At 29.8% G+C, this 20,895-nt stretch overlaps 1 protein-coding gene across 3 annotated transcripts in view; it reads left to right on the forward strand.

The window, feature by feature from the left end:
* Nucleotides 1-20,895, forward strand: part of Osi24 (Protein) — a 144,740-nt gene that overhangs the window by 19,303 nt on the left and 104,542 nt on the right. For all 3 annotated transcript variants that reach the window (XM_075354854.1, XM_075354855.1, XM_075354856.1), the window contains exon 2: nt 11,202-11,760. In XM_075354854.1, the coding sequence (XP_075210969.1) occupies nt 11,331-11,760 (430 nt within the window). In that variant the 5' untranslated portion in view covers nt 11,202-11,330. The remainder of the gene's footprint in view (nt 1-11,201; nt 11,761-20,895) is intronic.

The following is a 20,895-nucleotide window of genomic DNA, read 5'->3' on the forward strand; positions in this document are numbered from 1 at the left end:
GAGTAAAATAATCAACCTTCTTTGTATTATGGTTTCTAAATTCTACATTTTTTTTATTTATTCTGGTTCTTTAAATCATCATCAATCGTGATGTCGACATAAGTCTGTTGAGAATTTACTATGCAGAGAACAGGGAATGTATGTAATGGACTTTTTGTCAACAGAAAGCAGTAAATGTTGTTTTTTTTGCGCCACATGTTGTGGCTGTGATGCATGTAATGCATATGAGATTCATGAGGTAAGATCTTATTGTGTAAACGTAATTTGTAGACTGCAAACCCAGTCCATGCGATCATGATGAAGGTATCGTTAGTACGGCAAAAATAACATCAGCATTTCGGTATATCAAAAACCTGCAGACGTGAATTTAGAAACCTGAAGAACACTACGGAAAACCAATACATACCTTACTTTTCCTTATAAGATTGACATGGAATGCTTGTTACTTCAGTAGTTTTTTATTTTGTTCATTGTTACGACTGCATCTTGTTACATGTTGCTTCTTACATAGGTCGGTTTAAAACCACTCGGTTACGGTAACAAAAATATGTATACCCATCTAATAAATGAGTACATCTATTGAAATGAATAAATATTAATTTTATGATTATTTATTTTGGAATACATAAAAATATTTATAAAATGAATACATATTGAATTACAGTGCTACATATATACGAAGCTGTTTTGCTGTAGCAAAAACCGTTTTTACATAACATATTTATTGATATACACGTAAAAAATAATAAGAAATAACTTTATTGTAAGGAAATATATAATATTAATATAATTATATAATATTATAAGGAAATATTAAAGAAATATAATTTTATTGTTCATTAATTATAAATTAGTATCAGTGGTTATTAGCAATTTTTACGAAAACAGTAGTGAACAGTAGTAGTATTCCATCAGTGTAATCTTGATCTAGAAAGTGCAGACTTTCACGCTTCAGGTTATGATTTGTTCACTCTAATCCTTGACTGTGATGAAATATTCTTAACTGTTAAAATATTCAAATTAGCAAATTTCTATTTACATTTAGTAATCTCGTTTTTGTGATCAGTACCACACCTTACATTTATTGAAATTGTTATAATTTATTGTTAAGTCACTATGAAAGTTTGTTTTACATACGAATTATACATTTCAGTTCTGTTAGCTGTTCTTTAGAGTTCAATGTCGTTATTGTTATTTTGTGATAACAAGTTATTATTTTATGATGTATAAAATAATAATATACACCTTAAAATATTATATTATTTTGTGAATATTACAATTAATATTCATGAAATATTGTGAATATTCGTATTAATTTGTGATTTATTACAAACTGTATGTACAACAAAGTAAGTTAATGAGAAATTAACAAAAAATAGGGGAGGCTTATTTGTTTCAAGCAAAATCAATGTCGTGTAAAAATATGCAGCATATATTTCAAATTAATTTAGCGTAAAATGTTCTCCCAAATCCCTTATTAATATCTGTTTAAACAGTTATGTTGTAAAATAATGTTAACAACCGATTACTGCACGGTTCTTCATCTTTCTCGTTACGCATAAAGTTCTTGATTCGATTCCTAGTAAGAGTCTTACACTTTTTATTATTTCGATCCATCATCGTATTCTAGTATTATCAAACTTGAAATTATCTGTAATTTTTAAATAAATAGGCTTTTTTATTATGATTATACGATTTTAACACTTTTATACTGATGGACTTCAGAAAAATTAGACTTAAAAAAAAGTTGCATTGTGTGGTTACGTTTAAAAAGTAACAAGTGGTTTTTTTTAAACAAAGTAATTAATATCACAAGTAATTTTTTCTAAATGTAAAAAAAGTATTGTTCTTTTTTCATGGGTAATTTCTATTATACTTTCTCTTATTTTGGAAATAACGATCAACCGTCTAAAAGCAGATAATGTTTTCTGTTAATTCCTGATAAAAGAGTCTACGTTATAGTAATTATTTGAATTCTACTATCGTAAAATGTCTAGAAATTCCAAAGAAAATATTCACGTCTTCCAGAAGCTCTAAGTTTTCGTTTTGAAGGATAGTAATGCTTTGTTGTTAAAAATGTAATTCTTCTAAAAGCCAACGTTTCTTCCTACAACCACATTGACAATATGTGTGTAAGAAACATCGCTCATTTCGTTTTAAAAAGGTTCACCGCGACATTTGAGGAAGTCTTCAGGGTTATGCTAGTTGCACGCATTTAAAACTTTTAATGATGGGTTATTACGATATATTTTTTGAGATTCTAATAATAATTTGAATGATTATTTCTTATTTACACGCTTTATTCCTGATAATAATATTTATGTCGTAATCTTTTATTAGGTAACATACACATCAAAAAACAAAAAACAAAAATTATTTACATACAAAATTCACGTTAATTAAAAGAAAGATAAATTGATAAACATGTAAATATAGAAGCTATAACTTTCCTCTCCAGAGAATTTTTTCTACTTCGGGTAATGCAATCAGAAAACGATCCAAATAATATTTTAAATATTTGTATCGCCAACTTCCTTAAATGTAATTTCTAACAACATTACTATTTTGCTTAACAAATCAACAACTTTAGCTACATTGTTTTGACATGTTTCCTTTTTTCCGCTATAATAACCTCACTAAAAAAATAAAAATAAAATTCCGCAAAAAACCGTGTTTCTTATTTTTGCGAATAAGAAGTTATTCAAAAATGTCAGAAGACATGAACTAGATATACTTTTGATTTTAATCACAATGGTTAGGTATATTCACTGGTTCACATTTCAATCTTTTTTTGGAATCTTTTTCCGACTTTAAACATCTATTTCTCTCATCACATTTCATTTGTCTGAATATATATTTACGCTTGCACACAGGTATATAGCAAACATGGAAGATCAGCTCGATAATTATCTTCATCTTTCCGTTTTGAAGTTAACGTTGATTAATTAGAAGGATATGTAGTCTATTCATCTCACTCAGAATATCCCGCATTTTGCGGAATAGAATGATGTTTATGAAATAAATGTCGGGAAGGAAGTTGCAGAAATTAAAATCGATTAGTTGTTTTACTAATTTACTTATTAAGGTTAGTAATCATTAGAATATGTATACATATGTATAAAACGGAATAGAAATACATATTTAGAACGGATGCCACAATTAAATGAACGTTAGAACGGACTTGGTAATTATTATTTTTTATACATTAAATAAACTAATGACAATGGAAGTAAACTATTGAAATAAAAAAAAATCGTGAATCGTACTTCTTTGGTCTTGTCTACATTTTGTATCAGTTATAAGAAAAATACTGTCACCATGAAAAATACTCGTAAAGCATATCTTTCGTTCAAAATATTTGTAGTTTTAAGATATTGTTCATTTAAATCGTATTATTATATGTGTTGAGCTTCACAGCATCACCAACACGTTCTATTCTGTTCTCAGCTAAAAACTTGGAATAATACTTACTGATGTCTCATTTACTTCGTTTTAACTAATCTTGCCAATCGTTTTCATTGTGCTGAGTCAAAAATAAAATATGAAGTAAATAATAGTAAATGAAGGTTTGATGCTTGGCAAGATATTGTTGATTGAACACATGTTGATAAGTAATATTACACTGGTTTTTTCTAGTATTTCTTATCGTTTTGACATGTAAAGCATTTGAGGTATAAAAGCCACTTTCTAATGAGATTAATGATGTCCAGAATACAGTCAGTCCCTTTGGGGAAGAAAATTATGGTATCATTTTTAGGGTTAAATATCATTTGCATTTTGGAGGCTTGGCACGCTGAAGTAAATCAGTATTTATGTTCTCAATAAAGATGAAAACAGTAAACTACTTCAATCTTTATATTTCTTTGTAAATCTGTCACTGGATCCGCGTTTCTCTTACTAATAAATGAGTCACTTTTGTGCATGTTTTGTGATTCGTGTCAGGATGCTTGCCTTCATTACAGTTATGGTACTTTTTATAATTTGTTAACGTGACGTATTGGGAAATAACTTCATAATAGACTGAAAAATTACACATATGGTGTTAAAAATATCTGATTAAGATAACTAATGACTAATAGCTACCAAAAATAGCTAGAACAGTAAAACGAGTACCTTTATTGTAATTATAAATACAATTTAGTAGTAAAAGAAAAATTATTAACAACTTTTTAATCAATTTTTTATAATTGCAGTTGTTTATTATGTTTGTAATTATAGAAAAAAAAAAACAAATTCACAAAGCAAGATACAGGTTCAATAAAAAATATAAAAAGGATTATAAAATTTGTTTATATTACAATTATTTATCTTCACTTTTAAGTATGTATAAAAAAATTCCATAAATCAGGTTATAGACTAAATAAAAATAATAAAAAAGATCCCGAAATAAAGAAGTTCTTTTTGACAACTATATGTTACGAACTATCTTGTAGAAAAATTTAATTTTCCCAAATTAAAATTTTTTTTCACGTTTCTGTTGCGAGCCTAAGTTTGTAGCAAAATTGTAGGAATTATAGTAAATTAAGTTTAAAAAGTACCCCCATTTATCAAAGGTTTTCCCGGTAGTGCAATCAATGGCCTAAAGTTTGTTCATGTATTTTATAAAAAAAAGTGTATTTAAGAACAACGTTTTATTTGTCGTTTAAGTAGTAGAGTTTCTGATAAACGATTTTAATATGGTTGGCGTATAAAATATGTTTCTATTCTCATCACAGCAAAGAAAGGACATTTTTTTTTGTACTGAGGTCGTATTTTATTAACACTGTTTTGATGTTTCCGCAGTTTCATAATTTTAATTAACAACGGAATGAAAAAAGGATTGTGAAGGAAAGTAGAATTTCCAAAAAATATTGGTAGAATTACAGCCGTTTATTAGAAAAGAAAAAAATCGTTTTACTTAAACGTAGAATCCTGTACAAGAATTATATTAGCACACCCGTTATGATATTTCACTATTTACTTCAGTATAAAATAATATTTTACATCTGGTTGTTTGTAAGATATAACTCTTAAAAGATAAGCCTTTTCTTTCTTCATACTTACTAAAATTATTTTATCGAATCTAATTAAAATGTTTAACTAATATTTAACATTTTCTAGGAATGATCTCGGTTTTTTATCTCACTGGAGTAAAATTATCAATAAAAATGCTGCATAGCGCCAAAGATTAATATAGTTTCTTAATAGTAGTATGAATATTCATAGTACAGATTTGGTTTATTTTTACTTTATATTTTTGGTGTAAAAGACTGAGTTACAACTTTCCTTTCCCAAGAAAATTATTGTATATTTCAAGAAATGTAGGGCAACTTATCTTCTGTCTCCTGAATCATAACGACATCTGCATATGCTAAAGTAATAATACATACGTCTGAGCTTAAATGTTGCTGAGTCTAAACCTTGTCACCACTTATGGATAACATTGTATAAATATAAATTGAAAAGTGGCCGAGAGATGCATATGCCTTGCCTAACTCCTTTGTTTGTCTTTCTTAACCTCTTTTGTTAGCTGTCTACCTGTTTAAACATTTATTTTAGTATCCTTATATAAACTATTTATGACTCCAACAAGATGGAAAGGGAATCCCCTACTAATGAATATATTCCACAGCTTCTTCCTGTCCAGACCAACAAAGGCTGTTCAAACTCAACAAATGCTAAGTGTGTTTAAAAATTGTATTCCATCTGTTTTCTAAAATCTGGTCTAGAGTAAAAATGGCATTTGTTGTCGAGCTATGTTTTCTGAACTCATCTGTTCCTCTCCGACAACATGCTCAGCTACAGTTTAAACCTACAACTTAAAATCCTGGAGTATAATTTATATATACCATCCAACAAACTAATGTCCCTATAATTTTCACACTCATCTCTGTAATCTTTTTTAAACAATGGGATAACCTTCACTCTACGCCAACTCAAAGTTAATCCTACTTTAACTCTGCCAACTTTACCAGTTTGAAAACATATTGTACAGATAAAGCAATCTTAGGTGTAGTAGAATACAACCTCATTTCAAACATTCCAAATTGAGTCCATCCATACCAGTAGCTTTGCAATCCTTCAAGGTCTTTATCGCTTCAATGACTTTTGCAATTATAATGTTGTCCATACCCCTTGTCCCCTTATCAGGCAATTCTTCTTTGAGAGAATCTCCTTGTAAACCATAATTTTTTTATAACACTTCCATCCACTTCTTCTCAATGATGTTTAATTTGGTAGTCACATTGTTCATTACATAGGATATTTTAATGCTTTATAAGAAAAGAACTGTCATTCACAAAGACCATTATCAACCTCTGCAATAAACTTTTCCCAGGAATCTTGATGGTTCTTCCTAACCACTTTCATTTCAGTATTTCTTTTTTCTTTATACAAGTACTTTTTCTTTCCGTGGGATTATATATTAAATTCCTGTAAGCAATATTCTTCTTCTTAATTACCTTTTTGTTCTCCTTTATCTTCATTTTTAGTTCATTCCTCTTTCGAAACTTTTTATTTTTCCCCAGAACCTCCATAGAAACTTTATGTATAGGTTTTTCAAGTTGTTTCACTCTTCCTATATATCTGACTTTATTTCTCTATTCTTCAATTCTACATTCAGTCTCTGCTGGAAGATAAATCTTATACTTTCCCTCTGTAGTAAATGCACTTATAGACTTTTATGCACTTTATAGCTTTTATGTTTTTGTTAGACATCGACCTCCATCTCGTACACATATCTACCTTCCTGATTAAGAAGTAGTGACTGAACCGATATCAGAAGCAAGGTGTACTCTTACATCTACTTCTTGTGCTAATTTCTTATTTCTTATGCAGTAGTCAATTAATGACATAAGATATTGAGCTATCCCTGTGTATTTATGAACTCTCTTTTTGAAGAAAGTATTCTGAATATATAAATCATTAAAGCTAATAAAGTCTCTCAACAAGTGTCTGTTCTCATTAATCGTACTTTCAACAAAACTACCTACACATCCGGGGTAGTATAGTTTTCCAGCCTAGCATTTAATTCACCAGATATTCACTTGAAGTATTTATTTACTATTTTCTGAAGTCTTTCATAAAAAACTTCCAGTTCATTTATCTTTCCCTCCTCCTGTGCATATGCACTTATGAGAGCGATATTTCCTCTTATCTGCTTCAGTCTAAATAATATTTTTCCATCTAAGATATATTCATATGTTCTGATCCGACTTTCCAACCTTTTTGATTAAACAGAGCTATCTCTTTACTTGCTCGTTGGTTCTGTTACACACCTTTTCAAAATGTTAAATAATCTTCTATTATATTTGTTGCCATGTAGCTTCTTTTTTGTTTTAGAGATGAATGCCCTATTTACTCCTTTCTCCTTTAGAGCACATGATAGTTCATGTTTCTTATTCACTGTCGACCGAACACATTCCTTGTACCAAAAACTATTTATCCTTTTTTTTAGTGAGTTTTTCGTGTTCCTTTTCTTAATCGATGTTTTCTATTCCATTTTGGGGCTAATTTGGTTTCTGCCATTACTTCAAAAAATCCTGTGAGCACTGCATGGATTAAGCTCATTATTGGTCTGCCATCTTGCTGCCTCTGAACTGCAAGGTAATTTATTCTAGCCATCACTCTAGGCTGTTCCACCCTCTACTCCATTGGGAATCTAATTCCTTCTCCGCTGTGTAGGCTGTTGACCAGTTGTCATTCTTAACTCTAGGCAGCGGCTCTTTAACTAGGTTTTTTAACGAGGTTGACATTCCCCTTCCGCATAAAATCATCACCTGAGAACGAGCAGTGCTAAATATTACCGTTGGTGTTAGCCAAATATTAGAAACACATCGAGTTTTAGGTACTCTCCCTTGAAGACTAGACCGGAGTTCGTAAATTAACCTAGTCATGGGTATGAACTGAAGTAATTCACCAAGGGAACTAGGACTAAATTTCGTTGTTGCGAACAACATTTTTGGTGGTATGTTGTTAATTTGCCTCGAATTTCGAAACATTTACTAGAAATTGGGTAAATAAAAGTTAGGCGCGGGGTTCGTGCTTCCGCGAGCTCGGTTAGCTAGTTCAGAGGGCAACGGTGTAGGACATTCAAAATGTTCGGACGAGGCCTACAGCAAAGGCAAAAGCTGAGTTTAAAAATCACCGATGTAAATGTTTACCGAGGCATTTACATCGGTGGCATTCCAACGAGGCCTGGCTTATTACTATGAGATGTAAAAAGTTAGAGGGCGAAAGACGACTCTCGTTAAAGCCCATCACGGCTAGTAACGGAGGGGGGGGGGGTTGGTGTGACGACCGGAAGCGTCACAAGGCGGGTGTCTTCCCCTACGGGGTTGGGATGATGTATTAGATACTAGGGGTAAAAATAAATCAGGATTCAGTCTTATGTTGGTAAGACCACTTTAAACGATATGATATGTTATTTACTTTAGAAGTACATTAAGTTAAAGCACATGTTGAACTTAAAACATGCAAAATAACTAGTAATCCCGATGAGGGTATAGTTTATTTTCTATCAAATTCCATTAGCACTAAATATACGAACTTAAATATAATTTCAATAAAATATTTTCCAATTGCTTTTTAACCACATTCGGAATGAGTATATCTGAATTTTTGTAAGGAATAAGTTTAACATTTTTTTTACTGAAAAAAAAAAAAAACAATAACACAACGGAAGTAAGTAGCTGTACCCGCTCTTGGAAACTGGTTTGGAGGAAACTCCCGCCAGTCTAAGTCGACTGCTGTCAGGTCTAATGTAGGTTAGAGTAACGTTTAGATGTGGCTTCTGCAAGATACCGGTTTTACTGTACTAATAAAAAAATTAATTAGATCCTGACTTGTAAATAAAACTCTAAAATAAAGTGTTTTATTAATTTTTAAGAGACTGAAATACAGTAATTGTGGCAGATTTGAAAGTGATACGAATTGGAGATACTGGTTTATTAGAAGCTCAAACTATTTACTGGTTTATTAGAAGCTCAAACTATTTGTTTGATAGTTTCTTCTATGCATTTGAATTTGATTCTGAATTAAATAAACTTTCTCCCCTACCGGAAATATTAGCATATGAGTATTATATGATTAAATTCAGATTACTAGATTTCTATAAATTTATTCGTAAATTGTTATTACAGAATAGTAAACATCTGAAAACAATCAATAATTGTAGCAGTTGTTTTGAAAAATAATCTATCCTACATATTTTAAAAATTATATTTTTAAAGAAACTTTTTAGGTGTTCACTATTAAAAACAGAAAAAAATGTTGCATGTACAAGATAATTAATTTTAGGTTTTTTAAATACATAAACTTAAAAAAATACGTTTATCTGAAGTTATCTGACTTTTAGGAAATAATATTTGCACTAATTTTATACTTTATTTATAAATATTCCGTTAAAACCTGATTCTCTATCTCTATTAAGAACTGTAAACCAACAGTACCTACTGGATTAATTTTAATTGCTATTAATTAATTAATTATTTTTTTCATATGATTTAATGGGATACATTTGACGTTTAAGTGGAAATGTTTGTTTATAATTATAATTTTCTTTTGTCACTGCTTTTGTCTGAATCTAAATTGTGATCTCGGTTCATTCACACTTTCATAATAAAGAAATATAATAATAAAATATTATATTTAACTAAAGGTATTTTCTACTCACCGGTTTGGTCTAGTGGTGAACTCGACATCGCAAATCAGTTGATTTCAAAGTAGAGAGTTCTAAGGTTCAAATCCTAGTAAAGGCAGTTACTTTTATATCGATTTTAATACTAGATAGTGGATACCGGTGTTCTTTGGTGGTTGGATTTCAATTAACCACTCACCTCAGGAATGGTCGACTTGAGACTGTACAAGACTACACTTTGTTTACATCCATACAAATCATCCTCATTCATCCTCTGAAGTAGTACCTTAAAAGAAAAAAAAAGGCTATTCTGTAGATAAAAATAAAAAATAAAAAATCAACCGGAAAAATCGTTTATACAGGCTTTTCGAGAAAAATGATCCACTGTCCTCTTTTACTTTCCTAGCATCATATCACTAGAGCTATGCTGCAAGAAGGAAAGTATGGCAATCAGTCAAAAAATGGTGTATGAGCTTTTTTTGTACGACGTTTCATTATCCAGGGGCCCCCCCCAAAAAAGTGGGAGGGTAACGTACGTACGTATTTATGTATGTACGTGCTTTGGCGTGTTTGAATCTTAAAACCTTTTGAATGGATAAATCTATTTTAAAGAAATGTTGTAAACAGATCGTGTATATGGGGAAATTTTTAGGTAAAATTTGGGTTCAATATTTATTTTCATGTGTGGTGTGGTGGTTTGTTAGGGTCAATTTTTTCAAAATTTTGCAAAGATAATCTTACTTATATTAAGCTCAATACACGCGTGCATGCTTATATTACTATTTAAAAACACAACTACCCCAAAATTCTCCCTTCCCCAAAAATTGAAAAAGCTATATGTTTATTTATTGCATATTTTTTTAATATATTCCTAAATAATATTACCGAATTCTTTTTAATATTTTCCTAGGCATAGTAATAGTTCAAACAATCTATAAAAATAATTTTTAGACAATTTGGTGGTGGGGAGCTTATTAAACTTTAAAAATATCGATTTTTTGAATTTTTCAAACTTTTTTGGACTTGTTTACAGTTTTAATAGTATTAAAAGTTTAAATAGTAAACTTTTATTAATAATATTGTAATAAAATTTCATCAAAATTTACCCCTTATTACCAAAAAAGAAATCTTAGGTAACATTTTATTGGTTGTACATTTTTTAATGAAAATTTTTTTAATTACTTCCATTTAACATAATAAATATAGAAAAATCAAAAAAACTTTCTTGGAAGGTCATCTGGGAGTTGTCATCTGGCAGAAAAAATAAATTATACTAATTTTTTGAATTTATAATATTTTTCTTTCGTTTATTTAAACATAAAATGATAATTTTACAATAAAACTTTATCAAAAATTACTCCCACCTCTCACCCAGAAAAATAAATTTTAGGTAATTTTTTTCATGCATAATTACTTCGCCACTATATAAGAATAAATAAACGATGCTAATACAACTTTGTAGTCAAATCCTTTCCTTGTTCTCAGAATACCGAAGGTATAAATGCAGTAATGTTTTACACTTTAATGATAAACGAAAATACCTGTTTCTTGTTTAATTATTTTTTTTTAATTTTCTTTGTTTCAGATATCTTTATAATAATGCACTGTAGACGAAGAAGGAATGCACTGTAGACGAAGAAAGGGGGCTTTGTAAATTTGTGAATGTGTTATCAAGTGAAATCAAGTAAGATCCTTAAACTAGGAAAGTTTAGAAATGGCGATACATTTTTGGGCTTTTATGCTACTTTGGGTGAATGTTAGCTTTGTGATTTCACAGGAACCAATAAGTGTTACGTCCGCTACTCCCGAGAAAGGTACAAATTCTAGTTCTAGAACTATTACTACTACCGAACTTTCAGTGACAGATAGAAGTGTTAATGAAGTGGACAGTAATCTTTTAATCCGGGAAGTGAATGGTCAGTGTCAAGGTGTTGAATGTGAAGGTTTGGTGAAACTAATGGACGGAGTAGTCGTACGTAAAAGAGTTAACGTAAGTTTAGAGGACACTTATGATAGCACAGAAATAAAAGATGATGGATTAAAGTTACTTAGACGTATCGAAAAGTTTTCTAAGAATCATGTAATGGAAATTAATATTCCGGAGTTTGTCAACGGAACAGCAAGAGCTATCTCTAAAGAAATCCGTATGTATCATTCAATAAATTTATTTGTTTTTTCTCTCTTTTCTCATATAATTAGCGTACTCATAATGTAATTTTGTGTATCAATAAGAACGCATACTTGTCTGTGGTTAAGTAAATAATTTAATTTCTAAAGTAATGTACTACTTTGTAGTTCATATTATATTTCATCTCACTGTATACTGATAGTTCAAGTTACTGTCCTATTTAGTTCTGTAATTATTATTATCCTGAATCGAGTCGAGTAATCTTCAGCCGTGCCGATATTTGAAATCGAGATATTCTGTAAACTTGAACATTCAAATCTATACACTGATTCAAATCTTAATTTTGCAGAATCAGAGAATTACTATTATAATAGCTATACGATTTAATGGTTATCAATAATACTAAAATCGATTATCTCCAAGATAACAAAAATATCTTACTCGTTATACTTTTATCGTTTATGTAAACCACGTAGACCCAACCACGTGATAGATGAGTGGTATCGTATGAACCGTATTGTTATTTTAAATTTTCTCAACTGTTTGGTTATATTCGTATCGTCTTGAAACTGTAGGTCTTTTGACACGAAAACTAGGTGGTTTTAGCTCTGGCCGAGTCTCTGAAGTATATGGTTTCAGTTACTATACGGGTTGCCCCAGTTTTTTAAAATTACACGTAACAGTTGTATTCAAGCCTTGGTCGTTTCAAATTTTGAACGTCTTATTGTAACTGAGGAAAAATAATAGAATCACTCGCTAGAAATGTTTTTCTTCTGTGAGAGAAGTTGAGTTGCCCACTACAATCTTCAGATGTAATGATACATTCTGAGAGTGGTTATAACTAATTAGAAATAAAAACAATATGACTAATACGAAAATAAGTATCGGATGTGAATTCCGGTCCAAATTTGGAGAAAACTTTTTATCTGTCCAAAGTGGAAAAACTTAGTTATACAAAAAATTATCTTTTTCTATTTATAAGAAGTTTGTAAATTATATTTATTAAGATTGTATTGACAAAATCATATTCTTTTTTCTAATACAGATCGTATTTGAAAGTAAAAATATTTGAAGCACGATAAAAATAAAATATTTCGACTGTGCTTTTTGAATTATATGTATGTGCGCTATTATGATCGCGGACTTTAGTAAAGTGCTCTGCTTATTTTGAGGTTGAACAATTTATGACGGCTTTAATATTCGAAATCCTTACGGATATTCTTAGAGTCTGGCATGGATAGAGCTTTGGTTAACGCATGTTACGAGATTTAATGTTGTATAAATCTAAATAAGCTTTTTCACGTACCGTGAACTTTCGCGCACCTACGTAACAGAGACTAATAAATAACAGAGACTTATTTAATTAAATAAGTTTACTTTTATACTGTTTAATTTTTTATATTTCTTTTTCATTTATATCTAATCAAAAAGAATGAAAATAGTAATAAATTTAGTCTGCCCTATTGTATTGTGTTGTTGTCTTTTGATATTCCTTTATCAGTGAGTCTATCTGCCAAATAACGGGTGATACAGAGGATTAGCGTTTACTTTCCTTTTTTGGGAGTTGCCAATTATTTTCTAACGTTATACTTAGCCAATTTTGTTTTTCCTGGCCCCAATTCTGTTGATGGACGCTAGTTTATAACCATCGAAAGCACAGATTGTGGAAAGAACTCCGTTAAACGTTATTTGCTATTAAAAACACAATTTACAAATATTATTCGAGCTATTTATTGATATTCATCTCGTTCTCACTTCGCATGAGAAAGTTGAATTTCACGGAATTTTATTGGGTCTTTCCGTATCTACTCATTAGGTACAGTCACGTGACCGGCCTATCGTACGTGACCGGCCATGGTGCAGTCGAGAAGATCGTCCCATTCTCTTGTATACTGCGAAGGCAGACTCTAAATCTTTGTTGTGTGTTGTATATGTATTATGTGGGTACTACCACACACCTCCACCCGTTCGCTGCGGCTGACACAGATATCCAACTAGAGCGCAGAACTACACATTAACGGCTAATTATAAGAATTCCAAGATAAATGACACGTTATGAACTTAAGTATTCGGTCAGTTAGCCTTAAGGCGATACGCTCAGCGAACCTTGTCATACAGTCGGGTCGTTGCTCAACTCACGCAATTTATTCATTCTTTATTACTTATTAACTTACTTCCTGTTACTATATAATTGTTTTATATATATATATATATATATACATACATACATACACACACACACTACAATTTTTTTGGAAAAAACATTTTTATGCTATATTTGTAACGAATTGTGGTAACGGATGAACGTGTCAGTGACAGTTCTGAGCTACAGATTTGATAGAATAAAATAAAATTGAGGTGCGAGGTGAACATCCATTCGGATACTTACATTTGGTTTAAATGCAGCATTACAGATCAATGAATACATAAAGCAAATTTAACCAACATTGGTTATTTCTCAAAAATTTTTTACTGGTTTCGAACCAGTAAAACATAACCAGTAAAATCTATTATAAGTGAGTAATTTGGGTTGCATGTAGGTTATATGTGAGTAATGGGAAATTCGTGTTTAAGGCGTATCCATGGTGTGTTTCATGAATGCAAAGGAGATGCTTACGAGAGACTAGAGTTTATCTCTAATATAAACCTCTTTATAATATTCTCTATGCAGCCAGAATGCTTAGATTTATTTTGATTTTGTAGAACACTTTTTATTTGTATCTAATTAATGGCTAAAATAATTCAACAGATCAGCGTAAAGTTTTGCATGCTAGATAATGTATCAATGAAGATGTAAAATAGAGTAATATCTTGTCTTTGTTAGTATCTTTTATGTCCCCATTTCTATATAAATGAGTAAAGTATTAATATATTTTTAACATTTAAAAAAAATATTACAGTGTGGACTGATTGGACGTTTTTGTGTCAATCACTCTGTTACCGACACACCATCGTACCATATGTAAATGAGGGAAGGAAAAAATTAAACCATCGCAGTTTGTGCTCGTTTTTTCCACTATTCTTTTTAAAAAAAACGTTGTCAGTTTGATTATGAAATCACAGGATACAGAGAATTTTATATGAAATTCCATTAAATAAATTGAGAAAACGGTTAACCTAATTAATATAAAAGCTAAGTTGGTTTTGGTTTTTCTTTTGTAGAATTTACCGAGTTTCATATAAATTTTTTTAAGATATCTTCCTCAGCCAATCACAATGAGTGAAGGAAAGAACTAGAAAAAATTCACATTGCGTAATTATTACAATCGAGAACTCAGCGAAAAATGTGTACTCTTGTTTTACATAAAAGCGATAAACTTTATAAATGAAGTATTTCACCACTATGTACCAATTAATAACTAGCCATTTATGTTTCATTTCATCTCCTACGTAAGCAGATCTTATCTGCGGTTCTCATTTAGTTATCTTTTTATCATATATTTTTTTCTATGAATTGGAATGTCTAATATGTAGCTCATCTAACAAATTAAAAGTTTACACTTTAGGATTCTGGAAACTTGACTTGTGCAACTTGGCTAAATAGCACAATTCTAGACTATTGATTGCCACAGTTACAGCATCATAATTTTATGCTTTTATAACGTAATAGAATAGATATTGAAGGAGCAGGTGAAATCATTTGTTTGTATTTACTTTAAAATAAATATTATTTATGAAATTTAGTAATGCATGTCTAGCCTTTACGTAGATTACTTTTGAAAATATCTATTACAGTAGATAAGAGAATGCAGTAATAAATGTTATAATTGTAGGAAATTTTTATTTTTATCTGGTTAATCATTTGATGAATTACTAGTAGTATTGAAGATCATATGCTTATGATGAAAGTATGTCAGATAACCTACTTATTCAGTGTGACAGAAATCACTGAGATAAATTAAAAGGCTAATTTATACTCAATATGTATTTATTGGTTTGCTTATTTCATTCAAAATTTGTATAACTATTCTCATTTTTAATATAAAAATAAATTACTGCGTAAAGTTGTTTATATATACGGGTATGTGTGCTTTTGTATATATTAGAAGAGAAGTCCGGATTTGACCAATAATCATCTAGGTCCACGCCGGTCTTCCCATAGGAAACGAATTCACCTCACAAGTCCGTAGGCAGAACTGCCTTCACCACAAAACCAAACAAATATCAAGAAAAAAATGGTTACATCCTTAGACACAAATCATCGGGAATTTATTTAGTTAGAACCGACAGAAAATCTCGAAGATGAAGGAATGAAAGATAATGGAAAAGGACGATCTACCCACGAGATAAACAGCCTCGCCCAAAGAAATCTTCAAGGCTACTTCAGATGATGGGCATCCCCACCGCTCATAGTTCATGGAGAAATAAAGATATGTCCACGACAGAAAACGCCCAATACTGCACAAATGCCTACAAATAACGCACAAATATCTAATGCAACAAGTTTCTTTATCTCCAGAAATTAAAGAGGCACTCAAACTTAGATTAAAACATCTCAAATAATATGTATTATGTTAAAAGTGATCTTCATGTTTTATTTTTATGACGTAACAGTGTTTGATAAACCGCTGCTAGTAGTGACATATTTTGTAACGTAATATTTTGAAATATTTTTTAAAAATATTTACAGTTTTGTTAAAATTTATATAATTTTTTTTTTATAACAATCTACATTGTAGTTCCGTTCGTTTTTTACGACTTGATGTTTGGAAAGGTATTATAAAATATCTGTTTCATTTTTAATTAATAATTAGAATATTTCGAAATTACTAATAACGTCAGTTATTGTCCCAGATCGGGATAAGTTATGATTACGGTCAGGCAAAGTACATTATGACAGGAATTTATTCCGGGGAGAATATATTAAATTGAGAAAAAATTTGAGAAATATAATATTTTAGAACAATTAATGCATTGATATGATATATAACTTCATTAATATAACACTAGGAATAAAGTACTTAAGATACTTTAGTTGTTGTGCGAGTAATTGATCGATATAGTAAAATCTAAAATGCGTTTCATAACATGCGTTCTATAAACAGATTCATCACAATACGTAGGCCCTTAATATATTAATTAAAATTGAATTCACATTAATGTATGATATTTACTGCACAATTTAATGTTAGAAAACACCGCGCGACGTTACAAGTGCGCACTAAGTAATGCTAAGAAGGCGATGACGTTTTCTCTTTGTCAGTGTTTATGTTTGAATATATCAAATAAATGAACAAAAAACAAAATCTATAATTACTCAAAGTATAATTATCAATCATTCTAATACTCATGTAGTGAGCTGGTCTGAAAATTTAATTTAATTTAATTTAATGACCCTGATTATTTCTTACGCAAAAAATAATAATTTTGGGGTTTTTGCAGGCTTTTCGGCAGCGTTCACTTGCCGGACCTCTATAAGATAAAGTTAAAATAAGTATAATTGTGATTGTTTAAAATTAATAGAGGTCGTACTTTGACTTATATAAACTAATATATTAGATTTATAGGAATTTTTTGTTACTGTATGAGTGCATCCTCCTTAAAATATGTTGAAATTTCTCCCATTTTGACGCCTCATCGTCATTTTGGTAGACGTCAAAACCAAAGCGTCTTTACTTTGAAAGAACGTTAGATTCATTCAAACGTAAATATTAACAGAGATAAACCCATTAGTGGGATTTCTTTAATGAGCATAAGATGTGTACTTTATAAAATTAATTAGTGCAGCTAAGATTATATGTTTATTTGTTTATTTCAGTTTTAATTAATATTATTATAATGAACTCAGTCGAGTTTAATGGTCGAACCGTTTCGAATTGAGTCATTTCTACATAGGCGTAAAACAATGCTAAGGCATTTACAATAGCAGAGAGGTATTGCAATCTTTTTTATTAATGTAATTAAATAAACAAAAAATAATCAGTTTATCTAATAAAGTAAAATTTTCATTAAAATTTTAACAGTTTTGAAGAATATTTTTCTGTTCCTTACGTCTGAAGCATTGTATTTGACTGCTGTTTTTAACAATATTATTTTGTAAAAATGTAATATATAAAAAAAATTATATATTAATCAAAATGCTCCTGTTAATATTTGCATGTCTATTGGTAAGTTCATCATTGCATGATGGTTTGTTTTGATCTTCGCTTAAAACTCAAATATCACTGGTCCGATCTGACATTTTTTTTTTCTAATATAGTGGTTGAATTTTGAGAATGATTTAAGATGTAAATTTGTCTAGGCATTTCCAATATCAGATCAATAGTAAAAATTAAAACAGAGATCGTTTGTTTTATATCGTAATTTTTCATGAGGTAATATTCTGAATAATTAACTTTATGTTGTATATGGCTATATGAACAAGCGATTCCCGCAATAGAGAAAAATATTGAATTTTTTTTATTTTGAAAATTCTATATTTATTAATTATTTTTCTTTAATTCTGCATTACACATTTAATTTAGTAGTTCAAGAAATTAATAACCTAATTAAAAAAAATACTATCTTTTTTTAAAATGGAGAATGACAGCGCAAAAAGCACAAAATCAAAAAATAAAGCATTTTGGACGTGCAAGTTAAACCAGTAACTATCAATAGTTATTTATGTACCTTGCTAACCATCGCGTATTGTTGTCACGCTTACTTCGTTCATTTACCAGTTACCATGATCGCCACCAGTCACGCACAAAGTACTAGTAAGCACAAATCTGTACTGTTTACATATTGCAAGGCGCAAGATTTGATCGTTTATTCCTGTATTCAAATCTGTATCCTTCTTTTTTTTCAATAATTCAGACATCACTTCATCTAACAAATTTAAAATTAATTCTCGTTTAAGTTAATGCATTTTTCATTTACCTCTAATTTAAAACTGGAAGTAAAATCATATGGCATATTTTTTTAATTTGACTACTTTCGTTTTTAATAATTCTTCAGCATAAAACAATTTAAAACTTTTATTTTTTAACCGTATGATACAAGCTGCAAATTAATCTGAGAGAAAGTTCAGGTAAGGGTTTTGAAAGAAAGTCGACACAGTTTACATGTATTTAAACCAGTTTAAAATGTTATTTTAACACCGAGTAAAAGTTTTCACCCTAAGTGTAATACAAGATATTTACTGGTGTTTAAATAACATTTCTGGTAGCAGGTTCCATAGAGAAAGTGACTAAATTTTCATGATGCCATTAAAGTCTAATAGATTTTATTTTATTACGTTAAGATAACGTATAATAAATACTTTAAAAAATATATTCAAACTTTTTATCTCGCACATAATAATATATAACAGAGTTTATTTATTTAAATTCAGCCGGTAATATCAATTTATATACGTGTAGCATAAATTACTGGTGCTGCTCAGTAGAAAGAAGTTTATATTTGGCCAACGTTTTCATATTATTTTTCATATTTCAAGCTGAAGTTTATGTAGTTTGGCTTCATACTGGTGGTAGATTTGGTTTTCTTTTCAAATTTATTACTCGAGACTACTATATATATAAATGGAACCAACTTAAACGACCAATATATGAGAAAAAGATTACTAATAAAATATGTTTTAAAAATCTTTAGAAAATGAGAATCTATAGAAAAACAGAATCGATTTTTATTTGAGCAAGTTTTTAGTCCGTATAATCGTTTGGATAGGAAGTAAAAATGATAAGTGGAAAATGTAAATAAAAGAAAAAATAAGAAAAGGGAGAAGATTTTATGATAAAGTGTAACCTACCTTCAATATCGGTTAATATAAAAATATTTTACTATTCGGATAAGATAGGTTGAATAGTTTTAATAAAATTTTAACCTTCTGAGAAACGTTTTTCTGTCAGAGAATCAGACAGTAAAACGTCAGACGATAGGTTTAAAAATTGTGTTTTTTTTCATAAGGCATGAATTGTAAATTACAAAAAAAAGAAGGGTTGATCTTTATTAACAGATGGATAAACTACTACAATTTTATTTTTAGAACTAAGTACTATTCTTAAGATAAATTAAGAAAAAGAAAAACGAGTAAAATATATTGTATTATGGAAGAGACGTCTTCAAGTCTTGAAATTTTATTTTCGTGTTCAATACTTTATTTTGTTCCAATTAACTCTCATTGTGTTATTTTAAAGAATTGTTACCGATCAGTACAAGTTAATAATTAAGATGATTTGACTAAAATGTCCTACTTAGACTAATATAATGAAGGATGTTTAAACAAAGAGAAGTAGAGGCTTTCTTACCTGACGTTATGAGTTATCTTTGGCTGACGTTTCTAATTAACCGCAATTGACTGCTATGAAACAAAAGTAATTTCCCAAAGTCCGGGTTGTCGTTCATTATACGCTTTGTAATATCGGTTTAACGATTGTAATGCTTCTATCTTTCTTGTAAAGAATTGAAATTTACTCTTATTTGACACGAAATGTAATTAATAATTTTACAATCCATTTATTTTTTGTTCTGTGTATATCACTTAAGGTAATAAACGAAAAAAAAGTGTAAACTGCATCTGTAATACTTGCATGTAGCACAACGTTCAGAGTATTGTAGTTTAATATTTGCATATTTTTGTTTTTGTTGTTATGCTGTCCACTTTTCATATACATGGAATTTTGTACGTGATCGTTATTCATGAAAGAAAGGAAATCATTATCGAAACGCGGCAAGTAGAGTAGATGCGGCCTCGAAAGTCACAAAAAACCGTCGGTTTCGCATACGTTCCACATACTAACCTAGATGAAAACATTTGTCATGAAGTTCTTTTAAACTTTATGCTACATTTATGTACTAGTCCCAGACACGTATTTTCTTATTTTTCATTAATATTTGTTTTTTAACTAAAGTGAGTGGTATGTTTTAAATGTCCATACTTCCTATATGCTCAGCCTTATTAATCTTTAATAGGATTGTTTTCATTCAGTGTTATAACTATAACTGCAGTTAACTGGCATTTTAGATTAGGTTTATTTTCATGCTTTCTTGTCAACTATTTCCCTTTTTTAATATCTGGTTACATTCAGTACTCACAAACGCAGACATAATTATCTAAAAATGAGTAAATATTTAGTATTCAAATTATTTTAGTTCAATTTCAAGAAATTTTTTTTAAAAGTATGTAATATTATTTTAGTACTTTTTTCCCTAGATTTTATAAATAATACCG

This window comes from Lycorma delicatula, chromosome 1 (assembly GCF_047948215.1).
Source record: "Lycorma delicatula isolate Av1 chromosome 1, ASM4794821v1, whole genome shotgun sequence".
NCBI classification, from domain to species: domain Eukaryota; kingdom Metazoa; phylum Arthropoda; class Insecta; order Hemiptera; family Fulgoridae; genus Lycorma; species Lycorma delicatula.